At 35.2% G+C, this 25605-nt stretch overlaps 1 protein-coding gene across 1 annotated transcript in view; it reads left to right on the forward strand.

Moving 5' to 3' along the window:
* Positions 1-25605, forward strand: part of ZNG1A (Zn regulated GTPase metalloprotein activator 1A) — a 43848-nt gene that overhangs the window by 12654 nt on the left and 5589 nt on the right. The window contains exons 5-11 of the mRNA XM_008144964.3: positions 3574-3633; positions 4710-4747; positions 11333-11379; positions 13145-13231; positions 15721-15765; positions 22193-22249; positions 25421-25472. Coding sequence (XP_008143186.2) covers positions 3574-3633; positions 4710-4747; positions 11333-11379; positions 13145-13231; positions 15721-15765; positions 22193-22249; positions 25421-25472 — 386 coding nt within the window. The remainder of the gene's footprint in view (positions 1-3573; positions 3634-4709; positions 4748-11332; positions 11380-13144; positions 13232-15720; positions 15766-22192; positions 22250-25420; positions 25473-25605) is intronic.

Consider the following 25605-nt stretch of genomic DNA (forward strand, 5'->3'; position numbering starts at 1 on the left):
AATTTAAAAGAAGTGAAGGAATTGCTGAATATCAGGTAAATGCTTCTTGATTGCAAGAGATGTGAAATAAGTAAAAAGAAAAAGATTTTAAAGAACACAAACAAATTGGACAAGTTGTTTTTTAAACTACACATTTCAATTTTGAGAGCATTATTTATTGGCTCTCTGGAATAGAAGATGAGGGAATTAACACCCTTCAACTTTTTCCCACCTCCTGGTTTGGGTTTATTGTATTCTGTGCTATGTTGTCATGGTTTCTAATATTTACATTCTGTCCTACTTTGTTTAGTTTTCTGTTTTAGCAGTTTTAGTCCTCATTACCACTATTGTGGCTTCTTATTCCTTTGTTGATCATTCTCTTGATTGACTGAATTTCATGGTCAGGTAATCTATTCAAGCTATAGGTGCTGTATTCCCTGAGTTTTTGCATACTTAATTGCTTGAGAATACTTGTGTTTTGTTTTTCTACTTGAGGGATTACTTGGCTAGGTTCAAGATTTTCAGATCACAATTTCTTTCCCTCAGAACTTAGCAAATGTAGTTCTAAGATATCAGTATGTTTTGATTAGTTGAATTTCCTTGTTCAGTATTTTCTTTATATTCCATGATGAAGGATTTTTGAATGCTCTATTTTTTTATTTTCAATGCTTGTTGTTTCCTTTAATGTTTGAGAATGTCTTCCTGTTGTTTTATTCTCAAAAGACTACTTGGCTGAAGGCAATATTTTTAGGGAAAATTTTCATTAGAACTTTCTGGTCATTATCCTAATATATAAAAACCCTGGGTCCTAACAACCAGTAACAGCCGGAGGCTGACCAACCGGAAGCAAGCGGTTAGGGGCAATCAGGCAGGCAGGCAGAGGGTTAGGGGTGGTCAGGTAGGCAGACAGTCCCTCGCCCAAGCAAGCGGTTAGGGGCAATCAGGCAGGCAGGCAGAGTGGTTAGGGGAGATCAGTTAGGCAGACAGCCCCTTGCAGGACTGGCCCCGCCCCCCAGCAAAGAAAGAGGGAGGCCCAGGCCAGCCAAGCCATTGCATCCCAGCCTGTCACCTGCAGAGGGAGGCCACCAGTGGCAGGGGAGGGGGGACAGCGCTGCACAGATGGCAAGCAGTGGCAGCAGCAGGGGTGGGGCCAGCTGCTTGCAGCCCAGGGAAGGAAAGCCCTGATAGGCCCTGATCTCAGGCCAGGCCTAGGGACCCTACCTGAGGGGTCCCGGATTGTGAGAGGGTGCAGGCCGGGCTGAGGGGGCCCCCCCAACCCCCCGAGTGCACGACTTTTTGTGCACCGGGCCTCTAGTTTTATTACATTGGGGCAATGAATGTTGCTGTAGAAAAGTCGGGGTTTTTTTTCTGCCTCCTTGAAAGTGACTTGAATTTTTGAAGTTCAGTAATATACTCTACCCATTTTACTTATATTTGTTTTTTTCTCTTGAGCTCCAGTTTGAAAACTGGGTATTGTTCAGAGTAAGGGGAAAGGGGAGACTGAGAGTGCCAGATGGACAATGTGACTTTTAGGCTCAGCTCTCTGGAAATCCAAGTGCTTTTAATATTTTGTTTTTATTCCTTGCATTGCTGAATTCCAGTATATTAGTGAATAATATACCACAATTTGTTTATCCACTTAGATTTTTATTAAATTTATTTGGGTGATGCTGGTTAATAAAATTTTACAGGTTTCAGATGGACAGTTCTGGAACACTTCATCTGTACATGGTATTCCCAAGTCTCTGTCCATTGCCATTTATCGCCATGCACCCCCCTCCTGGGTTTGCTCTAATTACTCATGAATATATATCGCATACCTTGTGTGGGGACGTCCTTGAGCTTGAGACCTTTCACTTCATTTTACTCTGAGCCCTAGAAAGTGACTCCCTCCCCTACAAATGTACAGATGACAGGAAACTTTTACCTTCAAAATTTTTTTTGTTGATTTTTTTTCCATATTGCTTATTCCTCCCTCAGTTTTTCTTGTCATTTTGAAAGCTATTTCTGATAAGTGTTAGGACTTTGTAAACTAGTTCCCTATAATCTTACTGGGTATGGAAGTAGAATTAAGAGCTATCATAAGTCACATAGAACTTTCTGTTTCTTACTTTAACCACCACTCTTCAAAACTTATGGCAGGAGGTTGTGTATTTGGTTGCTGCTGCCAAAATCTAGCTTTAAATTTTTTATCTTATTTTTCCTTTTATTAGGTTTTGAAAAGGGAGATTCTATAATCTAAATCAGGATTTCTTAACCTTTGCACAAATGACATTTTGGGCTAGATAATGCTTTGTTGTAGGAGGCTGTCTTGTGCATTGTAGGATGTTTAATAGCATCCCTAGTTTCTACCCACTACATGCCAGTAGCAGTACCCTAGTTAAGACAACTAAAAATATCTCCAGACATTGCCAAATATTCCCTGGGGGAGAAAAATCACCCTGGTTTGAAAACCACTGATTAACTTTATTCTCTCATCTCTGCTTCTCCTTCTAAACTCCTGCATCTAAATTTGAAATAGTTCTTTCTTGTGTAGCCCGGTAAGTCTTATACCACAGATACCCATCTGATTTTGATAAAAGCTCTAATACATTCTTGTAGTTCAACTTAACACTAGGCAGATGCTAACTATCGAGTACTTATAAGCTATCTGAATAGAAATCAGTGAATTTTTTAAAAATGAAAATGATTTATGTATAATGTTAGGAATTATACTGAGTTGAAAAACTTAATACTTTTTTATGATTTATTGTTTGGAGTAGTGATACTCACAGTAGACTTACCTTTTTCCCCCTCATTAATTAAAATCATGTTGTTAGCCAAGTAAGTGAAGAAAATTCGTATTGGCGATTCAGTTGTTTCCCATTTAGGAGACTGACATTCTCCAGTTCTAAGCTAAATAATTGTCATGGTAAAGTAATTTCCTTGAAAGGGACAGACATTGATTCAGCTCCTGTTACTCGCAAATCCTATTTCAGTCAAATTGGAAAACTATTAAGTTTTTGGGGAAAAAAATCAATAGGTATCAGGAAACCATTAGATCTTGGGGCCCTTGCTATATCTTGCATGAGTAATCATTGTAAACAGCTGACAGGTATTTCATTGTTGACACAGAGTGATGCTTGGGGGATCACATCTCGTCAGGGTAGGTGAACAGTTTTAGACATTGGAACAAGTTCGGTTATCCCTGTTTTTCCCCAGTTCTCATTCTTTTAGACAGCCCTGTCACTAACTGGACCTGTGATGCTTTGAAAGATCAAATACTTTCTTTGCTGTCAGTTTTCTTTTTCTTGTGTGTGGTAAACTAATCAGGGTGTGTGGATTGGTACTGAACCAGTTTCTGTTAAAAACAAATTTTAATTTCTTATTTAGAAATTACTTTTCCTCAAACCCAAATTTTATATCAGTATTAAATAAATAGTGTAAGGATTTCTTGTTCTTTTCCTTCTATAGAATTTACAAATATTTTTTTGACAAATGATTTTGGAATTATCTGCTAATTCTGTTGGGGCAAATTAAAGCATTACGGATAGAACTGTGTTTCTCAGTTTGGAGAAATATTTTTGTTTGATGACTATTTATATATATTTTCAGGTGCTGTAGCTTCTATGTTTTGGATTGATGATGAATTAGGGGTTGACATTTATCTTGATGGTAAGTTTAAAGAAGAATCTTGTTTTGTTTTCAAGTAAAATATTATTGTATGGTTAAGATGATTTTTGTTCATTCATGTTGTAATTTTAATTCCTTATATTCTTACTCTTTTAAAACTTGTTTAGTTTGATGATGAAGTAAGTCTTTGTTCATACAAATTCTAATGCCCCAGACAATGGTAGAATTAGATGTCAGATATTTTGTTTATTTTTTATTTTATTTTTTTGGATGTCAGATCTTAATCTCAACTCCCAATTTAGTGCTTCGACTAAGAGTTTCCTTTCAAAATACTAGGTAGATTTCCTATATCCTCTGTTTTTGATTTATGTATTATTATGTGTTGTCTTCCTCTACTCTGTTGTATCTTATCCCTTCCCCCACATCTCTTTACCTTTTTTTAAACCAGGTCTTTCACAGACTAAGCGGTGAAGTCATTTAAGAATCATTGAAGCTGGGACCTGTTATATGGCTCTAATATTTGTGGCATACAGCTGGTTGAATTATTTAGGCATCAACAAATTCTTTCTACTGTTATCCTTTGAAAAAGTTATTTAGCATATAAATTCAGAGATTGTCAAACTAATTGATCATTTGGAGATTTAGGTTCATATTATGTATAACATTTGTGTGAGTTAGATTCAGTGAGAGATTATAGGGGTAAGACATCCTAAGACATCTCAGGTTTATTAAACAATAATTTAAATGTTAAGAAAATTCTCAAATTTGATTATGTGAAAATAAACTAGAAATAACCTGTCTTGTGTAATTTGTCACATTTTACTTTATATTATTATGAAATTAAAATTTGTCTCATAATATTTTGGATTATAAGCTAAAAAGCTTGTTTATTTAAATTAAAATTTTTATTTATTTTATATTCTGTCTAATACCTTAAAATAGTGCTGGAGATTCAGTACACATGTGAAAATGCATGCGCTTATTAATAGAATTGAATTAAATTGCAGCCTTGGCAAGAGAAAAATATACTTTACTGAGTCACATTTGTATGCTGAAATAGATTAGTTTTAATTTTTACTCTCAAGTATAAAGGTGATAAATGATTTATTTCTTTGTAGGTATCATAACTGTTGTGGACTCTAAATATGGATTAAAAGTAAGTTGAAAGGTTGCTAGGAGTTGCTAATTATTTAAGAGCTGAGTATATGGTCATTGATTATATTATTTTCTCTACATTTGTATCTGTTTGAAATTTTCCTAGACAAAATCTTTTTTTAAAAGTATCCTGAATAATAAATAAAATCTGTGTGTTTTTAAATTACTTTGTGCTTTTGAATTAATTATTTTCTATTACTTTGGCTTGATGTGATAAAAGTTGGAGGTATAATATTTTTGTAATAAGAATATTACAGGATAAAGTTTGGATGTGTATAATTCCTCAGTAGGCTTCAACCCCAATGTTGATAAATTTTTCTGATTGATAGAGGAAACTGAGCTTATTTTTTAAGCATGAGAGCTTATTTTTCTTGTTAAACTGCAATGCTATAGGTAATTGAGCTTTAAAAAACAGCACTGCTTCACCCTATTTTTAAGAAATCAGGATTTATACATAGATTTAGTAAAGAGCAACTCTTCATTAAAGGCATCCTACTCTGAATGTTTTTGGTACTTAACAAGGTCCTCAGATGTACTTTAATAGGCTTCAGTTTATAAAATGCACTTAGCATGTTTTTTAAAAGTATGTTGTTACATAAAGTAAAATCGTGTTTCTCAACCTTCCAAGTGAAAGAAGAGAGTAAAGTTATTCTCCATCTCACAGTTCCAATCTGGAGATATGGATAGTGCCCAGTATAATAATTTTTTAAAAGTTTAAATTTAATGTTTAACAATTTATGTCTGTTTTGTATTCTATCCTACAATATAGCTAAACTTGTTAATTTGAAAAAAATTGTTTTTCTTCCAAACTTTTATTAAAATGGTGCTCTAGAAATCTATGGCAGTCTTATCAAATGGTTATCAATACCCTTTTCCTGGTTCTTCAATTCCCTCAGGGGTACAGCACCCTAATTTGAGAAGTTTGGGTGATAATTCCTTTGTAGATTTTTAAGTCCAAATTTAATAATAGTCCTAAGAATCAAAGTAAGATTCCAGATATTACAATTTTACTAAGAAAAATTCCGACTGTTCTGAAATCATAACATTTCTAGCAAAATTTTGATGAAAAAAAAAACAAAAAACCAACCCTCAAATTCTTCATTCTGAATGATTTCTGGCATGTTTAAATTTATTTCCTATACAAATTTTTAGCTAAATTTGGGGTCTTATGGGATAGATAGCAGTTAAGATTTATTTGTTTTATTGATAGACTTAAAGTGCCATACCTAAAGTCAAACTCTTTATGTATTTATGATTATAAGAATAATTTTATGTGTATATTTGGATATGGAGAGGAGTTAAGTAGAATCTATTACGGTGTGATAGAGGCCAGAAAATCAAAGCAGCATTCTGAATAATGCAAACACAGTAAACGTTTAACCCCCTGCCACCTTGATAAAACCTCTTAAATTATTAAATCAATATACCTACATAAAACTGACATACTGTCAGGATAATGGAAACTTTAGATTTTCTAAGTCAGATGCCAGATAAATAACTTTTCCTTTATATAAAGAATTTGCCAACTTGTCCAATTCCTCGGGTTGCAAAGCTTGACCTCAGTAGCTGCTTGTGATTCAGAGAATTCTGAAGCAGTACAAGTAATGACACTTGGATAATGGGCAGCAATTTAAGGGTGTCATGCTTCACAGAGCCAGCCCATCACAAGTAAAGCTGAAAAATGGTACCCTGTGGCCAGCCAGCCAAATTGAAACTGAAGTGGTAATTGATATCATGGGCTATCACCCTAATGGGATTGTCACCCATTGATCTGAAATATTCATTTTTTAATCATGGGCAAAGAATTGGACAACTTCAATGACAGCTCTCTATTCTTAGGACTTGACACCGAGGCTACTGACATTGTTCTTTTCAATTCTACAAATGTGACAGCATTTAATGCAATAAAATCAATGAATGAAGTTACAGAGAAAAGGTCAAGGAAGAGGTTTCTTCTTGGTTCTTTTGTCATATTGCACAAGCTGTTGAAACAATTCAGTCAGAAAACAGTTTGGCTTGGAAAAGATCAGCAAAATAAGTAGACTGACATTATGCAATATCTTTTTCTTAAAAGCCAAAATAGTGTTAGATTTATAACCGATCCATTGGAAAGAAATGCCTGCTTTTTTTTTTTTTTTTTTTGTTTAATGTCATTTGACATCTTTGACACTAGATTTATTTCCACTTTGGTCAACAACAGTGTTTTCTTTCCTTTTTTTTTTATTAAAAAAAATGCAGCTTGTTTCTATTTCTGCAGAAAAGGACACCTATAGCCCTTATTGAAGTTGTGCCTACAATGGTGTTATTTAAAAGGGTTCCTTTCTTATGGTATATTAAGTTATAGGGTTGAACCTTAATCTTTTAGATATGTTGGATTAATTAGCACCAAAATTATTTTTGTCTTTTTTTAAATATAAGCAAAAGCCACAGTCTTTAAGCAGAGATGAGGATTTCTTTGGGGAGGTATATGTGTATATATATAATTTTTTCCCCAAAATTTTTTCTTCCTTGCCTGTACAGATAGAATAATGTCAAAATGTCCATTTTTTTAAACCTTATAAATGGAAGTCATCTGACTTAATGGTGTATAAGCTGATATTAGAGAATGTCCTTTTGAATAGCAGACATTGGTTTTAGTCATTTTGTAGAGTTTGTCTTGGGGAGGTAGGAGGTTGCATAAGGGAAATGTTAGGCTGATATCCAGAGAAAATAAATGTTAGTATGCATTTATTATTTCTTTATGTTTGTATAGCCTTCAATATATGCATAGAACAGGGCATTTATCTCTTTGGCTGTAATATGATTATTACATGTCATATTCTTCATAGAGTTGTTTGTGTTGGCAGATTTTTATTTTGGAGAGATGTGGTTGTTTTAATATGTTTTTATTGATTTCAAAGAGAGAGAGAGGGAGGGAGAGAGGTAGAAATATTGATTGGCTGCCTCCTGTATGCCCCCTCATTGGGGAATAAGCAACCCTGGGCATGTGTCCTGACCAGGAAAACAATGGGTGACCTCTTGGTGCATAGGACAACCCACAATACACTGAGCCCACTGGCTGGGCTATTTTGGAGAGTTGTAACATTTTTTATGTGATACTTCTGGACTGCCTAGAGGTAGTAAAATATAGCTTTGAGTGAAGATTTCTAATTTTCTTGAGAAGTAAATGCATTAAAAACAAGAGTTATTTTGTGAAACTACTATTAATTCTGTTTAGGTCTGAAATTCAAAACTGGTTTCTAATTTTCTTGCCAAATCTTTTTCATACTGCACCAGCTCACAGCCAATAGCCCTAAATTCATATGTAAACAAAGCTTCTAAAAGGTCAATAATATGATGTTTTGAAAAATAATTTAAAAGAACTTAAGTATTACAGGAACAGATGACTAGCTAAAAATACATCTTTACTGAATAGATTTACTACTGAATAGAAAGGGATTTGTTGCTTCATGTTACCTAATAATAGACAAACATGTAAATTGACCGTACCTCCGCTACGCCCACAGCCAATCAGAGTGAGTATGCAAATTAGAAGGCCAAAGATGGCGGCTGCCCAGCTGCTCCAGGCGCAGAGTGGCCAGGTGGGGCAGGATGCCTGCTATGAGAGGGAGGGTGGGGGCGAAGGGATCTACAGGAGCGGAGTGCCACAGCGAAGACAAATCTGGAGACTCCGGAGTCTGCAGCAAAGACAAAGATGGCAGACTCCGGCCTGAGTCTGCAGCAAAGACAAAGATGGCAGACTCCGGCCAGAGTGAAGTCCTGGGTCCCAGGTGCCTGAGGAAAACCGGTGCTGGAAGCCAAGGGAAGGAAGGCCTATTGCACGAATCTCTTCGTGCAACGGGCCTCTAGTGTTATATAAAACTAGAGGCCCAGTGCACGAAATTCGTGCATGGGTGGGGTGTGTCCCTCAGCTCGACCTGCACCCTTTCCAATCCGGGAGCCCTCAGGGAATGTCCTAGGTTGCCTTGGTGACAGCCAAGCAGGCCTTGCTGGGTGCTGCCTGCGGGCCCGCTTGCCTGCTTGCAGGTTGCCGCGGCTACGGCCAAGCAGGCCCTGCTGTCTGCTGTCAAGCTGCGTGGCCGCCCTCGCCTCCCGGGGCCGGTGATGGTCCCGGGAGCCTGCGGGCGTGGCTTGACACCGCCGCCCTTGCCTCCTGGGGCGGTGATGGTCCCGGGAGGCTGCGGGCTTGGTGTCCACCCCCGGGACCCAGGCAGCTTGGCGCCTGCGTATGCAAATTAACCCACCATCTTTGTTGGGTTAATTTGCATACTCCTGATTGGCTGGTGGGCATCACGGAGGTACGGTCAGTTTGCATCTTTCTCTTTTATTAGTGTAGATTTTTCAAATAACGTTCATGTACCTGTCAAATAGAGGGTGTTAATTAGAATTCATTTAACAGATATTTGTTAAGCCTGGATGTGAGGTTCTCTTTCCAGAATGTTAACAGCCTTATTCTCTAGAGGACACAATGATAGGATTTGTTAGAGCCTCAGGGCAAGAATAATTGTCAAAAATAGTAAACTTGGTCTTTTGGCAAGGAACAATTTTTGCTACAATATTCTCCAAGTTCTATGATTTCCATGACTTGAGTGGGCCTGCAGTTAAATTTATAGCATTATATCTAAAGTGGAAACCAGTACATCATTACTGTAGTTTTAGTTTAGTCTTATTTCCTCCAAAATAGAATTTGGCAAACTTTTAAAAGAAAAACACTTTTCTCTATAGACTTAACCAATACTATTAAATAAAAGTATTAATAGATTGCTCCTAGGTTTCAAACTCTTCAAATATGTTAATGATCTGCCTCTCCATGAATTATGAAACTGGTTTGATGAAATAATTTTTTTAGTAAATGTGCTGCCAAAGCAAAGATGGTGAAGTAATTTTAAATGTAATTTTTAGGTCATCTTTACATATACACTGTGTGGCCAGATTATTATGATTTCTGAACGCATAATAATCTGGCCACTCAGTGTGTATCCTATATAATAAAAGGCTAATATGCAAATTGTCCCCTCGACCAGGAGTTCGACCAGCAGGCAGGTCAGCCAACTGCCCATGTCCCCTCCCCCTGGCCAGGCTGGCCGGACCCCACCCATGCACAAATTCATGCACCAGGCCTCTAACATACACACACACACACACACACACACACACACACACACACAGAGTGGCCAGATTATTATGCGTTCAGAGATCATAATAATCTGGCCACTCAGTGTATATACTCTGTGAGAAGAAAAAGCCAGAAGTTGTTACCCATATTCTTATGTGATTATTAACATATGTGTAACACTGTATGCAAGACTTATTTAATAAGACAAAAAGCTTTCACAAAGATTTAAAAATAATGTTCATTTTACTTCTATTATAAATTTTAGTAAATTTTACTTCATTTTCAATTTTAGTAAAATAGACCTATAATAATGTGTTCTGTGATGGTCATGGCATTAGATTTAGTTTCTTTTCTAAAATGAGAATAGCCTTTTACCCATAAATGTTATGAAGACTAAATGAGATAATATGTGTAAAAGGATTTAATAATTGTGAAGTTTGATTCAAATATGAAGACTATTTATCTAATTGCCTCTAATCTCAGTAGGCAGCTTTTGAGAGTTAAGATAATGAAGGTGAAACATTTTTTCAGAGGAACCTTATGGCATTGATAACATTGGGGATATAAATAGGATTATGGAAAAATGATAGCTGCCTCCAGAGAGATGAGCACTATCTTGTGGGCCTCCTAAGTCAATGTCAAAATATTATTTTGGAGCTAGCGTGACTCTGGAAAACTCAGCAAAAGAAACAGTTGCATGGAGAGGCCAGATCACTCAAGTGTTTCTAAATGATAAACTGTTTTTATGCTAGAATTATGGCTGGGCCCTTCTCTCAGCACATTTGTTTCTAGGGTATCTGAAGGGCCCAGTACTGAGTCAATATAATGTAATATAATTCTGGGGTGGAGAGTGGGGCTATTTTGTTATTAGCATTCTGTCAACTGGGTTCTTTAACTTGAATTTATGTATATCTGTTTTACAGAGAACACATATATTCATAATGATGGAGATATTTGCTAAAGATCCTGATAAATCTTCTGAAGTGTAGTTTTTTTAAGGGAAGTATATTAGGCTATAACAGATTCTATTATTATGTCCTCTAGAGTGGGCAGGAATGGAGGGAAGTATATTAGATGTGTTCAAAGTATAATTTCAATGGTTATCTTTTAAAATAAGTAGTAATGAATATTTAGAACAAGAACAACTTTATAAAAAGGAAAATGCCTAAAACCTGAACTAAAATGTTCTATGTTTTTATGACTTTATTTAAATATGGAGGGTTTTCCTTTTAAGAAAAAATGTCAGGGGACACAATTTAAGCTCCCCGCCCAAAAAAACAACACATCCTACAGGTTCACAGTAGGAAAAAAAATTACAAATGGAGAAGAACTAATTTGTATATTCAGTAATAGAGCTTGTTAAAGTCTTTGTCAGAAGTGAGAAAGGAGTCTCCAAAGTAAAATCCTTTGTGTTAACATTAGAGTTTGTTACACTACAGTAACTTTTTTCAAACTTTGTTTTTTGTTTAGCATTTAACTGAAGAAAAACCTGATGGCCTTATCAATGAAGCTTCTAGGTATTCATATTTAAAGTATATATTGATTACTGGCTAATTGGAAAGAGAAAATTATGAATGTGAAAACCAAAAACAAATATAAAAACATAAGTCAAGAAATATCTCTTTTTTCCTGTAGTAGAATTATTTCTATTTATAATAGTCTGATAACTAAACTTTTGTTTAAAACTTTTTTATTATAGCATAAAGTGAGTGCTGGGCATAGGAGTTCTTAATGAGGAGTTTGAGAACAGTTAACATTTAAAAATATTTTCTTTTAAAAATATTTTCTTATTCTCATACCATTTCTTTGGGATTGAAGATGATTATAAAAAAGTTGGCTCACTTACTGCCTTTTTTAACAGGATTTCATTTTAATCAAATGTTCACTGTTATTCAGAACAACAGAGGACCCAATATGGATATGGTTTAATTTGGCATTTAGAACATTTTTTGTTTAAATACTTTTATGCTTCTGATTGGTTTGTCTTTAGACTTAAAATAATTTAAATTAGTTTGCCTACTTTAAGCATATTCTCACTAATAGGAAAAAGGTTTTTGGATAAATGACAGTCACTAAATATGCTGCTGGGTTTAAGAATGAGCTCCCTTGAGATTTGCTATGAATGATCCAAACATAAATAATGAAGACTGCAAGCAAGCGATTGATTTCCTATCATTTTGGAGTGTGGTACTCTGTTGTTATGTAATCCTGCCTAAGCATTCATTTGGTATATACTTATAATTTAAATTAGACTGAACTTAAATGTTCTTGTAACTTTTTCCTTTATTAAATTATGTTTATTATAGAAAATGTAAATAAACCAACTAGAAAATAGGAAAATATTATAAAAGCTAAAATAAAATTAAACATAAAAGACCTCCAATTTAAAGATTGCACCTGCTTATATTTTCAAGTGTGCACATTCATGTAAAATTTACTTAAACAAAAAAAGGGATCATGATATGCATGCTATTGAAACCTGCTCTTTTAATGAATTAAAATTAATTTATTTTTGAGAATTTGATTGTGTTATTTATCAGCTATACCTCCAGGTAGCACAAAACTAGGATAGGAACAGATAGTCTCATGATTAAAATTTCCTGAGGATTTGAGGAAAATTTAAAGACTCCTCAGCTTTACTATTCCTGTTAATAGAATATATAACTTCTGTTATAGTAAGCTATTTTCTTACTCAGCTTTCTGTTAACTGGATTCTTTAACTTGAACTTATGTATATCTGTCTTACAAAAAAATATATGTTCATAGTGATGAAATAGATATTTGTTAGAGATCCTGATAAACCCTCTGAAGTATAGTTTTTTTTAAATACTGTTTAATGTTTAAAAAAAACAACTTAATTTGCTGTATTTCTTTGAAAATTATGTTAACTATTACATGGAATATTTTAGTAAGTAAACTGTCCTTATTTTTGCCATATTGGAAATCTGAATTTTATACATTTCTTTACAAAGAAAATCATGAGTTGATAATCATCCTAATTGTAAATCATCCTTGGTTATAAACTTTTGAGGTTTGTTCTAGAGTAGCAAGTGAAAGTACTTAGTAAATATTTTTAATGAATAATGTGAAATTTGAATTTATATAGTGATGAATATAATTTATTCTTACTATCTAAAGAATAAGTAGGTTAGGAGTAAATTGAATTGCTATATAGAGTACTATATAGTTTTTAACTGATAATTGATCTGAAAGAAATGTTTCTATTTATTTTTAATTTCTTAACATTTTTGTTTTGACATCTGTTCTTGTTTGCTAATTTAGGCAAGTTGCTTTGGCAGATATCATCCTCATCAATAAAACAGACTTGGTTTCAGAAGAGGATTTAAACAAATTAAGAACAACTATTAGGTACAAAATTATAAGTGTTAAGTACCTACAAATTCTAAGTGTACTACACAAAATATTTTTACCATGTACCATTAGAGAATCACATGTATTGTTATTGATTAGCTGACTGTTATATAAGTAGTAATATATGAAATTATTCCCCATTGCTTACTGAGTATCATTCAAAGTTCATAGACTGATATTCAGGGCCTTCTGACTTCATCCTGCTTTTCCTGTCTTCTCTTTGACTTTTTCCTTACATGAAGTTCTCTGTACCCAGGATGATTATTTACTTATTTTCTCATGTGTCTTGTGAAATCCTTTTATTAGTCATATTGTGTTTTCACTCTGCCAGTCCTTGAATTCCTTATCTTCTCTCTTTTTCGTCTTCATTTTTCCCCCAGCAATTTTATCCATTGCCTAAAACCCCTCCTTTCCCCACCTTTTTCTTCTTCTTTCCTATATGAAGTTTTCCCTGACTTGTGTGGTCTTACTTTTACCTGAACCTTCATTGACTTTGTCTTCCTTAACTGTCAACTGACCATACCTGTTTTACAGCTGGTTTAATGTCTGCAGTATCCATGGCCTACACCAATCAATATAGGATAATATGAATGATACTCAAATATGTGTTAAATGATCCAACAGTAACTTGGACTTTTCAAGTGAGGTTAGAGTTTAGGGACTTTGAATTGTTTTATAAGACCTAAACTAATAAATGCCTATAAAGAGACATTGAATAATTTTTATTATTAGTCATCTTTAATGGACACAGTCTGCTGACATCAGATTTTGAATCTGTCAGTGCCAGTTCATATAGTATATGTTATGAATGGAATCAATGAAGCTAAGACTCATTAGGAGATTGCCTACAATGATAATGATTACAGAAGAAAAAATTCATGTTTTCCTCCATATTTGGTCTTAATAGTAATAGCCTCTCAGACTTTACTATGAAAAACTGTAATAATGTCTTCAAGTGGAGGGCAGATAATATTGCATAGTATTTAAGGTCATGGACTTTGGAATCTGCTTGGGTTTTAATCCTTGGTCTGTTTCTCACTGTATTATTTTTAAGTCTCATCTGTAAAGCAAGAGTAATACAAATCTCATAAGTTGGTTTGATTGTTATATGCGATAATGTTGGTAAACTTTGCACGGTGCTCAGCACATAGTGAGTTATTAACTCTTACCATTATCAGGTTGTAGATTTTTTTCTTCATTTATATAGTAATTTCAAGGTACAGTGAATAAAAAAATGAAAGAAATAGAAAGATGGTTGACAATTTTGAAGTGTAGAAAGATGAACCAGTAAATGAAGATTACTTCTTTTACCCCTTTTGACACTCATTTCCTAAATTTTGTTCTCTTTTCAAATCCCATGCATCATTGTGATTACTAGAAATAAAGAACACAATCTATGTAGCAAACATTTTTGGATCTGAGATTATTACTACTGGGCTTTTCTATTTCCATAATGACTAAGCTGTATCTGCAGGACTGACTGTTAGTCAGCTTGTTGCCAGCCTGAACTGTACAGCTATCCCAGAAAAGAATTTGGACAAAGCACATTGAGAAGTTAAAGACCCTTTTGGCTGTTTACCCTCCATGGTACATTAGACTTGCAGCTGACTCGGAATTAGATTTGGGGAGTTGGAAGGTAAACATTTGAGAGGAAATAGCCATCGTGTTACCGAGTACATTCAAAAGAGAAGATTAAGAATAAGAACTTTGTGAAATAGTGGAGAGACTTGCCTCAGAATCATTGTATGCGGGAGGCCTTACCCATGAGAACAAGCTTGAACAAATAGCAAATATCATCAGCAAGTAACACTAAAGGCAATGGCATTGATGATATAAAGATAACGAGATCAGGTGTACAGTATGTTGAAAAAGATTTGTGTTTTTGGTGCCATGCAATGGGAGCCGTATTTTATTATCTTAGTATCAGAAAGGGAAGGGCTGTCAGAGTGGGTAGAGTTTCTACTCTGGGAATTGAAGAGGTTATTCTCTAAAAGAACCTGGATGTAATAACTTAGTGTTGCTGTGAGTATTGAGGACAGGCTGGGGTCAAAGCCACTCAGAGCTAGGCTTTAATTCTAGCATGTGTATAGTCATTTCCACAAACTGCTTGGGGAATATTGGGTATCAATAAAATGTTTTACTTATCTACTTATTTTAAAAACATTAGAATTACTGGTTTATGAATCACATTTTCTAAAGTGAATGACCTTTTATAAATCGCAAAGTAGCCCCTTGTTCTGTGAGTTGTGCAGTAAATTTTTGCATATCATGTTTTAATGCCTCAGTAGAATATACCTGACTTATGAGTAGAAGGAAAGGAATAATTAAACTATAAAATATGAAAGTTTTGTTTGTCTATATTTTGTTTTTTTCTAGTTCCAGAAAAATTTATATATGATTCATATTTTAGAAATAATGTGCCTTGTATGTTTTTTAAAAAACAACATTTTTTTACCTTTTCTTCCTCATTTTTAAATTTATTTCAGATCAATAAATGGACTGGGGAAAATTTTGGAAACACAAAGATCAAGGTACTTGTAAAAAACTATTAGTGATATTAACAATAAATTTAGTTAATAATAAATATTAAGTAATTGATAAATAGACTTGAATCTAATATAAGAAAAAAACATGAGCATTTTAAAAATGATTTTTAGAGGGGGAGAGAGAAAGAGAATCATTGATCATTTGCCTCCTGTACACTCCTGACTGGGGATTGAACCCACAATCTGGTTATGTGCCCTGACTGGGAATTGAACCCTGGACCCTTCAGTACATGGGATGGCAGCAACCAGCTGAGCCACACCGGCCAGGGCACATGTGCATTTTTAAAACTAGGGCCCAGAAATGTTGATTTGAATGTTCTTTATAAGTTAGTTTGGGCCCTAACCGGTTTGGCTCAGTGGGTAGAGCGTCGGCCTGTGGACTGAAGGGTCCCAGGTTCGATTCCAGGCAAGGGCATGTACCTTGGTTGTGGGCACAACCCCAATGGCGGGGGGCGGGGCGTGTAGGAGGCAGCTGATCGATGTTTCTAACTCTCCCTCTCCCTTCCTCTCTGTAAAAAAATCAATAAAATATATATATTTTTGAAAAGTTAGTTTGGCATATCTATTTAATATACTTGCTTCTCCTTCTTGTAATTAAGACTGTAGCGCCATGATAACACTGCAACTGTGCTTTTGCTAATGAAGAGGAAAACGTAGGATGTTCAGTCATTTATAAAAGTAACTAGTGTAGAAATCTGAAAAAAAGTATATTATTAAGAATCTTACTTTAATTTGAGATATCTAAATAGCTTTTTTTTATTGTTAATCCTCACCTGAGTATATTTTTTCCATTGATTTTTAGAGAGAGTGGTAGGGATGGATGGGAAGGGAGGTAGAGAGAGAGAAAGGGAGAGAGGGAGATATCAATTTGAGAGAAACACATCGATTGGTTGCCTCCCACATGCGCCCCTACTGGGGTGGGGATCAAACCTGCAACCCACGTACCTGCCCTTGACTGGGAATCAAACCCAAGATCCTTTGGTGGGCAGACCAATGCTCTAACCAGAGAGCAACACCAGCCAGGGCACTTTGTAACATTTTAAAACCTTCCTAGTGTTTCATGGTTGCAAAAATAATCTGTCATGTAAAAATACATGGAACCTTTAAGTTCCTGATACATCCTTTTTTTAAAATTTAATTTCTATTTCCTGTAGGTTCTTCTCTCTTTCCATTGTGTTTATACAGATGTGCATTACTTTATAAAAGTATGTGTTCTTAAAATATTCCTAAAATGTATTTCTATAGATTGAACTCTATTTTCCATTGAATGCTTAAGGGGTATTTCGTTAAGCTCATTTTTTTAGCAAGAATGGCTCAGCAGCTGATAGACCCAGCAACATGCAGCCACAGCTCTGAGACTCACAGCTTGCAGTCTGTGCCACCCAGTTTTTAATTCAAAGATCTTTCCTTGAAAGTGCAGCAGACGCCTAAGTTGAGTAGCTCATCTTCTGGGGCAGAAATTAGAGGTGCTGACAGACTACCATAAATGTTAGGCAGTAACAGCAGCAGCTGCTTATATGCATGTCAGCAGCTAGGGAATTAATTTTGTATTCATTCTCAGGAGCCACTGGTCTGCTGGCAGAGGTGGCAGAATAATGCCCTGAGTATAAGTTCTCTACAAGCATACACCAGATGTGCTCCCTGCATTTCAAATTCCAGTGTAGAGAATGTCTGATAGCCTAACTGATACCGTGAGCATTCTTCAGTATGTCTTCTTCCTATTGCATTTTACTGTTTCTTTTCTCCTTAATGTTTCTTTCTTTATAAAATGACAGACAACCATATAATGCTTAAGTAAGGTTTTAAAAATCATGTCCATATAAATAGCTGTAGTTCTGTTGTAATAGCATTTACTTGATTCATATTTACAAACATCTTAAATCAGTTTTTTAAAGACCTGTGGATTTATCTTAATTTTTTTAATGTTGGTTTTTATTTAGGACCTTTATTTTCCTGTATAAAGGTTTCATCTTGAATAGCTTATTATATAATGATTTTTATATTTATATGGCTTTTCTATCATTGTTCTGCTATATTATAGAACAGCAAACATGCAGTGATTAAATTTTGTTACTTTAAATAGATGAATGAACAGGGAATAAAGTCTCCCTTTTTTTTCTGTTTCTTCAGTGTCAGGTGTTTGCCATTGTTTCTGAGAATCTAGGGACCTTCTGAAGTAGTACTTCTTGTGTTGAGCATGATGTTGTGTTAGGATCCTTTTCAGTGAAGATCAGAACTCCATGGAAGAATTCTTACTAGTAGGTCATGAATCTTATATCAAACTAGAGGCCCGGTGCACAAGATTTGTGCACTTGGGGGCAGAGTTGGGGTCCCTCAGCCCGGCCTGTGCCCTCTCGCAGTCCAGGAGCCCTCGGGGGATGTCCAGCTGACGGCTTAGGCCCGCTTCCCGGCAGGCCTAAGTCAGCAGGCAGTCAGACATCCTTAGCACTTCCTTTGAGGCAGGAGAGGCTTCCGCCACCACCACTGCGTTCACCAGCTGTGAGCCCAGCTTTTGGCTGAGCAGCACTCCCCTGTGGGAGTGCACTGACCACCAGGGGGAAGCTCCTGCTTTGAGCGTCTGCCCCCTGGTGGTCTGTGCGCGTCATAGCGACCAGTCTTTCAGCCGTTTGGTCAATTTGCATATTAGCCTTTTATTATATAGGATATTTCCCAAAATTCCTTGAGGCATAGCAACTTGAGTTTCCCAGTTTAGAAACTAGAGATTTGGTTTTTAACAAAACAGTTGAAATCACTCTGATGGAAGTTTTGTGTTACTGTGTGTGTATTTTTTTTAATCCCTTAAGCATTTTGTGATAGACAAATGCTGACAGTAGTAAAACTGACCATAGTAAAGCTGCTATAAGCATGTATAAGAAAAGATTACCTAAAGAGTGTATAAGTTAAAGAATGAGAATGATGTGTAGCATTGTTTTATTGGTATGTCTTAAGTTGATTTTGAGGCAAATGGGATTCTAATGGACCACACATGGACTTTAGAAGCTGGATGGAAAGATTAGGAGTGCCATTCTTATCTTTTTTGGACTTTTTAAAAAATCTTGGAGATATAAATGGACTGAACAGAGGAAAATCTAAATCCAATTTGTTAATAATAAGTTAATCTATTCAACAAACTACAGTATATATTGAGCATGCTACTAGTTGCTAGGCATTTTGTGGCATGTTAAGGATTTACTAATAAGCAATGGGTAAGGCAAAAACTTGGTCTTAAAGGTGATCAGTCATTTGAGGGAGACAAAAGCAAACTAACAAAAACCAACATATCATATTATTAATGTAGCAAGAATATTAGATGCACAGGTTCCTGTAAGAACAGGAAGATAAAGAACACTTACTCAACTCTTCTTGATGAAGAGTCAGAAAATTTTGACTGAGAAGGTGATCATTGACCTGAGTCTTGAAATATGAATAGGAGTTTTCCAGATGGTCAAGAGTAGCAATGGCTTTCTAGGCCTAAGGAAGCTTTTGTATTTGAGACACCCGTGAATATTTCAAAATTACTAGAACATAGGTATTATGTTGCAGAGAGAAAAAGAGACATGACTGAAGAGATGGAGAACTTACCACAAAGGGTCTTGAATGCCATGATACATAGTTTGGATTTTCTCCTGTAGGCAGCAAGGAGCTAGTGAAGGAGTAAAAGCAGTGTGACTCTTGGGGAATGGATTGAATATTGCACAGTTCTTCCAAGTTAGGAAATACAGGAAGGGAGGAGCAATTTGGGGGTATGGTGATGTTAGCAGTGGGTTTAGTAAAGGTGATTAATTTAGTTCTGTAGGCATTTGAGGTGCCACTGGGGAAAGCATTTGGAAATTTAATTCTAGAGTTCTGGGTGTAGCTATTGGATGGTATTGATAATTCACAGATCTGGAATTGGGTGGCCCCTGTTCATGAGACTCACTGAACTTTGAAAAGATGACTACAGGCAATATCCCTGGAGTAGCCCCTGAACTTCCCTCTCCACCTTGGACAGCCAGAGCCCTCTTCCTTGTCATTCTCCTTTCCCTGGTCTTAGGCTACTTAAAGTACTCTTTAGACATAGGGAAAATTGAAAGTTCCTCATTGATTAGGTACTCCTGGCATAGATAGTTCAAGAAATTAGGAGAAAAGATGAGCTTTCAAAGTTCTTTACTTCCCCCTTGGTGTTTGCTTTATTCTCTCATTTAGTTTTTACATGATGGTACTAGTCTTTATTTATTTATTTTTATTAATATCTTGAAAAATGTCTGATTTTTTTATCTTCAAAGGAGGAAATTAAATGCATTTGATGCCATGGCAGTTAGCTTTCTAGTGAGTGAAATCATTTATTTTTCATGGCGATAATAGATTTGAAGAAAGTCTATGGTAATTTTTATCTGGAAGCTTAGACTTTTTCCTCTTTTAATCTCCATTGAGAATCTGGTGAGAATACAGTGAGAGACTTTGATATTTTATTATTCTCTTTAGAATTTAATCTGTACAGATCTATTTTTGATCCTGTCTGTTTTAGAAATGTCAAAAGAATCTGAGTACAAAGCAGAATTATCTCTAAATCTATGACATGTATTCTCAAGGACACGGTCCCAGTGAAACTAGTTTATTTAGAAGCTTGTGTTACAAAACTGACTTTTGGTATTCACACAATTGGCCTGAATTTTGATATTCACCCAAATTAATTGACCTGTGTAAACTTTTTAAAACTTTAAAGTTATTTCCTCAGGTAAAGATAATAAACTTGGGGAAAACTTCATCACCTGTCAGTATAAATATTTGCTCAGTTGTGATAGCAAAAAAGGGAATATGTTTAATATTGAGGCTTTGATCTCTTATGTAAATTGATATTAAAAAATTTCTTTGCCCGGCCAGTGTGGGTCAGTGGTTGAGTGACAACCTATGAACCAGGAGGTCACGGTTTGATTCCTGGTTAGGGCATATGCCCAGGTTGCAGGCTTGATCCCCTGTGGGGGGCATGCAGAAGGTTGCTGATCAATGATTCTCTGTCATCATTGATGCTTCTATCTTTCCCTCTCCCTTCCTCTCTAAAATCAATATTTAAAAAATTTCTTCATGGAACATTTACTTTTTTGCTGGATCATTTTCCTAATTCTGCTCATCTAGAATGTCTAGAATTTGAAATATTGTTCGTCTACTAACAGAGAACCTTGGTGTATTCTTCTTTTAATAAGATGGGAATTTGTCTGCATTGTGCCGGGATAAGCATCCATAATCTAACAGAGAGTATTGTTGGCACAAGTATGAATATATGTCAGACTGTTGAGAATGAGCAAAGCAAACACAGCTGGTCAGTCAGTCCTAAGTTAAAGGAGAAGGTTTTCTGTAGTTTACATGTTTATGCATTTTTAAAAATCTTGACTTGGTTTGGTTTTCTTTGTGAAAAATGTAATAGATGTTTGGCAAGTTCTGGAATCTAATTTTGAAATTTAATTATTTTGTTGTCATTTTCTTTACATTGTAGCTTTGATTATTGAGAAATCACCATCTTTAACTGTTTAATAGACTCATGTAAAAATTGGAACTCAGTCACTAGTCTTTATAAATTTATGTGTTTAAAACAAAGCTAATGCTAATTTTGAAATGATCGTCTCTTCTGATTTGAATACTTGCTTTCATAGTAAGGCTTACTTAATTACAACTAAATAATTCTAACATAATGATTATGCAGATAGAGCATTAACTAGGACGTTTCAGTTTATATGCAACACCATTCTGAAGGAAATGAAATCAAACTACATTATTTGCATATAGATACAGGTCCTAAAGTGAATATTTCTAATACAGTGGTTGTTTGACTCCTCACATTCTTACAATATTACCTGTTATATATTATGGAAAGAGGGAGGTGGATAAAAGAAATATGAAAATCCCATTTGTTCCACTACTCTCATTTCATATTTTAAGTAATAAACTGTTGCTTTGAAAAGTTTCAGTTCTTTAACTGAAATATATATGAATGAATTTTTAGGATTAAAAAGGTAACTGAAAATAAATTTAAAAAAACTAACGCCTGGGGCTGGTGGGTAGGACCGGCTAGAATGGGTTAATTGTAGGGGCGGGGGGTGGCATATGCAATACTTTAAACAATAAAGATCTAAAAAATATTAATAAACAACAAACTAAAAAAAACTATAGCTTATTGAAGCAGTAACCAAGTAACCTGGATCTTAGACCATTCAACCAATTTTTAAATTTTATGTATTAAATCTATAAAAAAGTTATTTTTACAAGCTTTTTGTTTCTTGCTTGTCATTTTTGTTTTCCCAAAATACTATGATATACTGTTAAACCTTTATGTCTACATTTTTGGCAAAACAGTCTTTGAGATTTTTTTTTTTCTGGATTAATTGAGTATATTTTATAGAATTTTACACTGTTTCATTGGTTTTCTTTCTTTTAGAGTTGATCTCTCTAACGTGTTAGATCTTCATGCCTTTGACAGTCTCTCTGGAATAAGGTATGTTTCCTGTGTTTTGGTAATTTTTATTGTAATGTACCTGTTATTCCAAAATGATAGGTATTATAGGAATGATTTACAGAGTTACACACTTGATTTAAGCTTCCTGTCATTCTTTGACATAAAAGACCGTTCCTAATGATTATGTTCTTGAAAGTTTTGTCAATTAGATATTTGGAAATCACACTACATTTTCCTATAGAAGTTATAGTGTAAATGGTAGTTAACTTTAAGACTAATTATTATTTATACACCAAATATATATAACACTTTCTGTGACAAAATGCATGAAATACATAGAAAATTTTAGCTTAGGATATTACCACAGATACTTTCTTTCCCCTCAGTGATGGATCAGTTTCCTACGTCTTTCCCTAAAGGGAATCTTTTTTATAAGAATGAGAAGAATGTAAATTTCTTTTCTGTACATCGGTATCTTTTTTTTTAAAGGTATCTTAACCATTTTTAAGTGTACAGTTCAATCAAGTATATTCACATTGTTGTGGACTGGATCTACAGAAATGCTTTATCTTGCAAAACTAAAACTACACCTATTCGGTGACAACTCTCCATTTTTCCCTCCCCACTACCCTTGGCAGCCATCATTCTATTATCTGTTTCTATGAATTTGACTACTTTGATATTCATATAAGTAGAATCAAGCAGTATTTGTCTTATCATGACTGGTTTATTTCACTTTTTTATTTAGTCCTCAAGGTTTATACATATTTAACAAAGAAGGATTTCCTCCTTTTTAAAAAAAATTCCCACTCAAGAATATTATTTCCCTTGATATTTTTTTTAGAGAGTGGAGGTGAGGGAGGAGAGAGAGAGAGAGAGAAAGAGAGAGAGAGAGAGAGAGAGAAACATCAATGTGAGAGAAACACATCAATTGGTTGCCTTTAGCACACGGCTAGGGATTGAGCCTGCAACTGAGGTATGTGCACTTGACCAGGAATTGAACGCCCCCATCCTTTGGCCCATGGGCTGACACCACTGAGCAAACTGGCCAGGGCAGGATTCCCTTCTTTTAAAAGGCTAAATAATATTTCCCTGTATGTGTATGATGTTGCTATGAACATGGGTGTGCTAAAATCTCTTCAAGATACTGCTTTCATTTCTTTTGGATATGTACCCAAAAGTGAGATTGCTGTATCCTATGGTATTTCTATTTTTAAGTTTTTGAAGAACCACCACACTGTTTTCCATAGCAGCTGCACCATTTTACATTCCCACCAACAGTGCACAAGGGTTTTAGTTTCTCTACATCTTGTTGGTACTTACTTCCTGTTGTTTTTGGTAGTAGCTGTCCTAATAGGTATGAGGTGATAGCTCATTGTGGCTTTGATTTGCATTTATTTAATGATTAGAGATGTTGAGCACCTTTTCATATGTTTGTTGGCCATTTGAATATCATCTTTGGAGAAATGTCTATTTAAGTACTTAGCCCATTTTAAATCTGGTTATTTGATTTTGTTGTTGTGGCTGAGTTGCCGGAGTTTTTGTATATTTTAGGTGTTAACTCCTATCAGACATGATTTGCAGATGTTTTCTTCCATTTCCTCTGAAGTAGATGAACCCTTCTGTGAGCGGTTTCCTCCCTATACCTGAGGAAAGGAGCATGCTTATCTCTGAGGACAAATGGACACACAGAGGAATCTGAAGGAGCAGGCCTTACTCACTTTCCCCCAACTTACTACACTTGGCTGACACTCTGTCCTGTCCTATATTTCCATGACTTTGCACTCTTTACCACACCTTACATAAAACCACTCAGGCTTAACCATTTATTTGGGTCTTCATTTCCTTATGAAGGCTCCTGTGTCTTGTTAAACTTAAGTAATTGTGTGTTTTCCTCCTGCTACCCTGTCTTTATCAGTTTAATTTTCAGACCCAGCCAGGGACCTGAAGAGGGTAGAAGAAAACCTTTTCCTTCCCTACGGATGTTTTAAGCAGTCATTGTCTAAAACAGTGATGGCGAACCTATGACACGCGTGTCAGCACTGACACGCGTAGCCATTTCTGATGACACGCAGCCGCTGAGGTGGCCGCATGCCGAGGATGAAACATTTGCGAAATAATGTTTTTTCCTCAAAGTGACACACTACCCGAGTTATGCTCAGTTTTTTGGCGAAGTTTGACACACCAAGCTCAAAAGGTTGCCCATCACTGGTCTAAAAACATTAAATATTGAATGTAGGGAAATAGCAGATGATTTACTTAAGAATAGTTATGCATTAGTGACACTTAAAAAAGTAGCTGTTTAATGTAATGCCCCCACTATGGGTAAGGCTTTTGCATATTTCCCATTGTGCTTGGTTGTTGAACAGGGGAATCCATTCAGCTGGGAAGGTTTAATTTGACACTTTCCCTACTAAGACTTCCCCCTTCCCCTCAGTGAGACTCATTCCCTCCAACAGTTCCTACAAGCCTTTTCTCTTTCCTAAACTTGCTATTACTAATTTACCCCTCACTGTTCTTCAAGGCAAAACATCTGCAAGGTTTTAAGTCCTTCCCTCCTCCCAGCCTACCCCCATCAGTGTCTAACAGTTGTCATGGTTATAATTTGTTATGCTCTTCTCGCTCTTTTCATATCAGAACAATGGATTGTTAAGATTCTGGCTTTTTGTTTTTACCACTAACTGAATATATAGAAGGCTTATATTTATGGATACTGTTTATTTTTTACTAAGTAGTCATGTTCAAAGGAAAATGTTTATAAAAGAAAATTTATTCTTCTAACTTTCTTTAGGTACCAGAATTTTCATATTAGGAAGCATGGGGAGAGTTGATGAAGTTTTGAGCAGTAGTAAAAATGCTTATTTATATTTTTCTAGGCTTATTTAGATTTTTGTATCTGGGTTTCGGGCTAGTTAGATCTTTTGAAAATAAAAAGAAATCTACTGACATATTTAACCACACAAAATAGTGTTGCTAAAGATTAGTTTTTCTTTATATTGTGTTTATGTATGTGAATGTTTGTACATATTTAAGAAAAGTTTTAAAATAATCTGCCAGCTTTTCTGTATTAGAATATGTGAGCAACATGTAAACTGTATAATAGATTATAAACTGTGAATATCTTCCTTATGTAGCTTTGTATCGTTAAGAAATGTACAAGGTTAAATAAAAAATATATTGATATCTGAATTTATAATCAATTGTTCTTAGTTTGCAGAAAAAACTTCAACATTTGCCAACAATACAACCTCACCTTGATCAGGTAAAAAAAAAAAACCTTGAAAATATTTTTACAGTATCTTTTTAACTAATAGGTTCTATTTAGGACTATTTTATTAGAACTCTTTCTAAAAATGTATTTTTTAATTGTGTTGATAGTTTTCAGAATGTAAATG

This window comes from Eptesicus fuscus, chromosome 15, assembly GCF_027574615.1.
Source record: "Eptesicus fuscus isolate TK198812 chromosome 15, DD_ASM_mEF_20220401, whole genome shotgun sequence".
In the NCBI taxonomy this organism is placed as follows: Eukaryota; Metazoa; Chordata; class Mammalia; order Chiroptera; family Vespertilionidae; genus Eptesicus; species Eptesicus fuscus.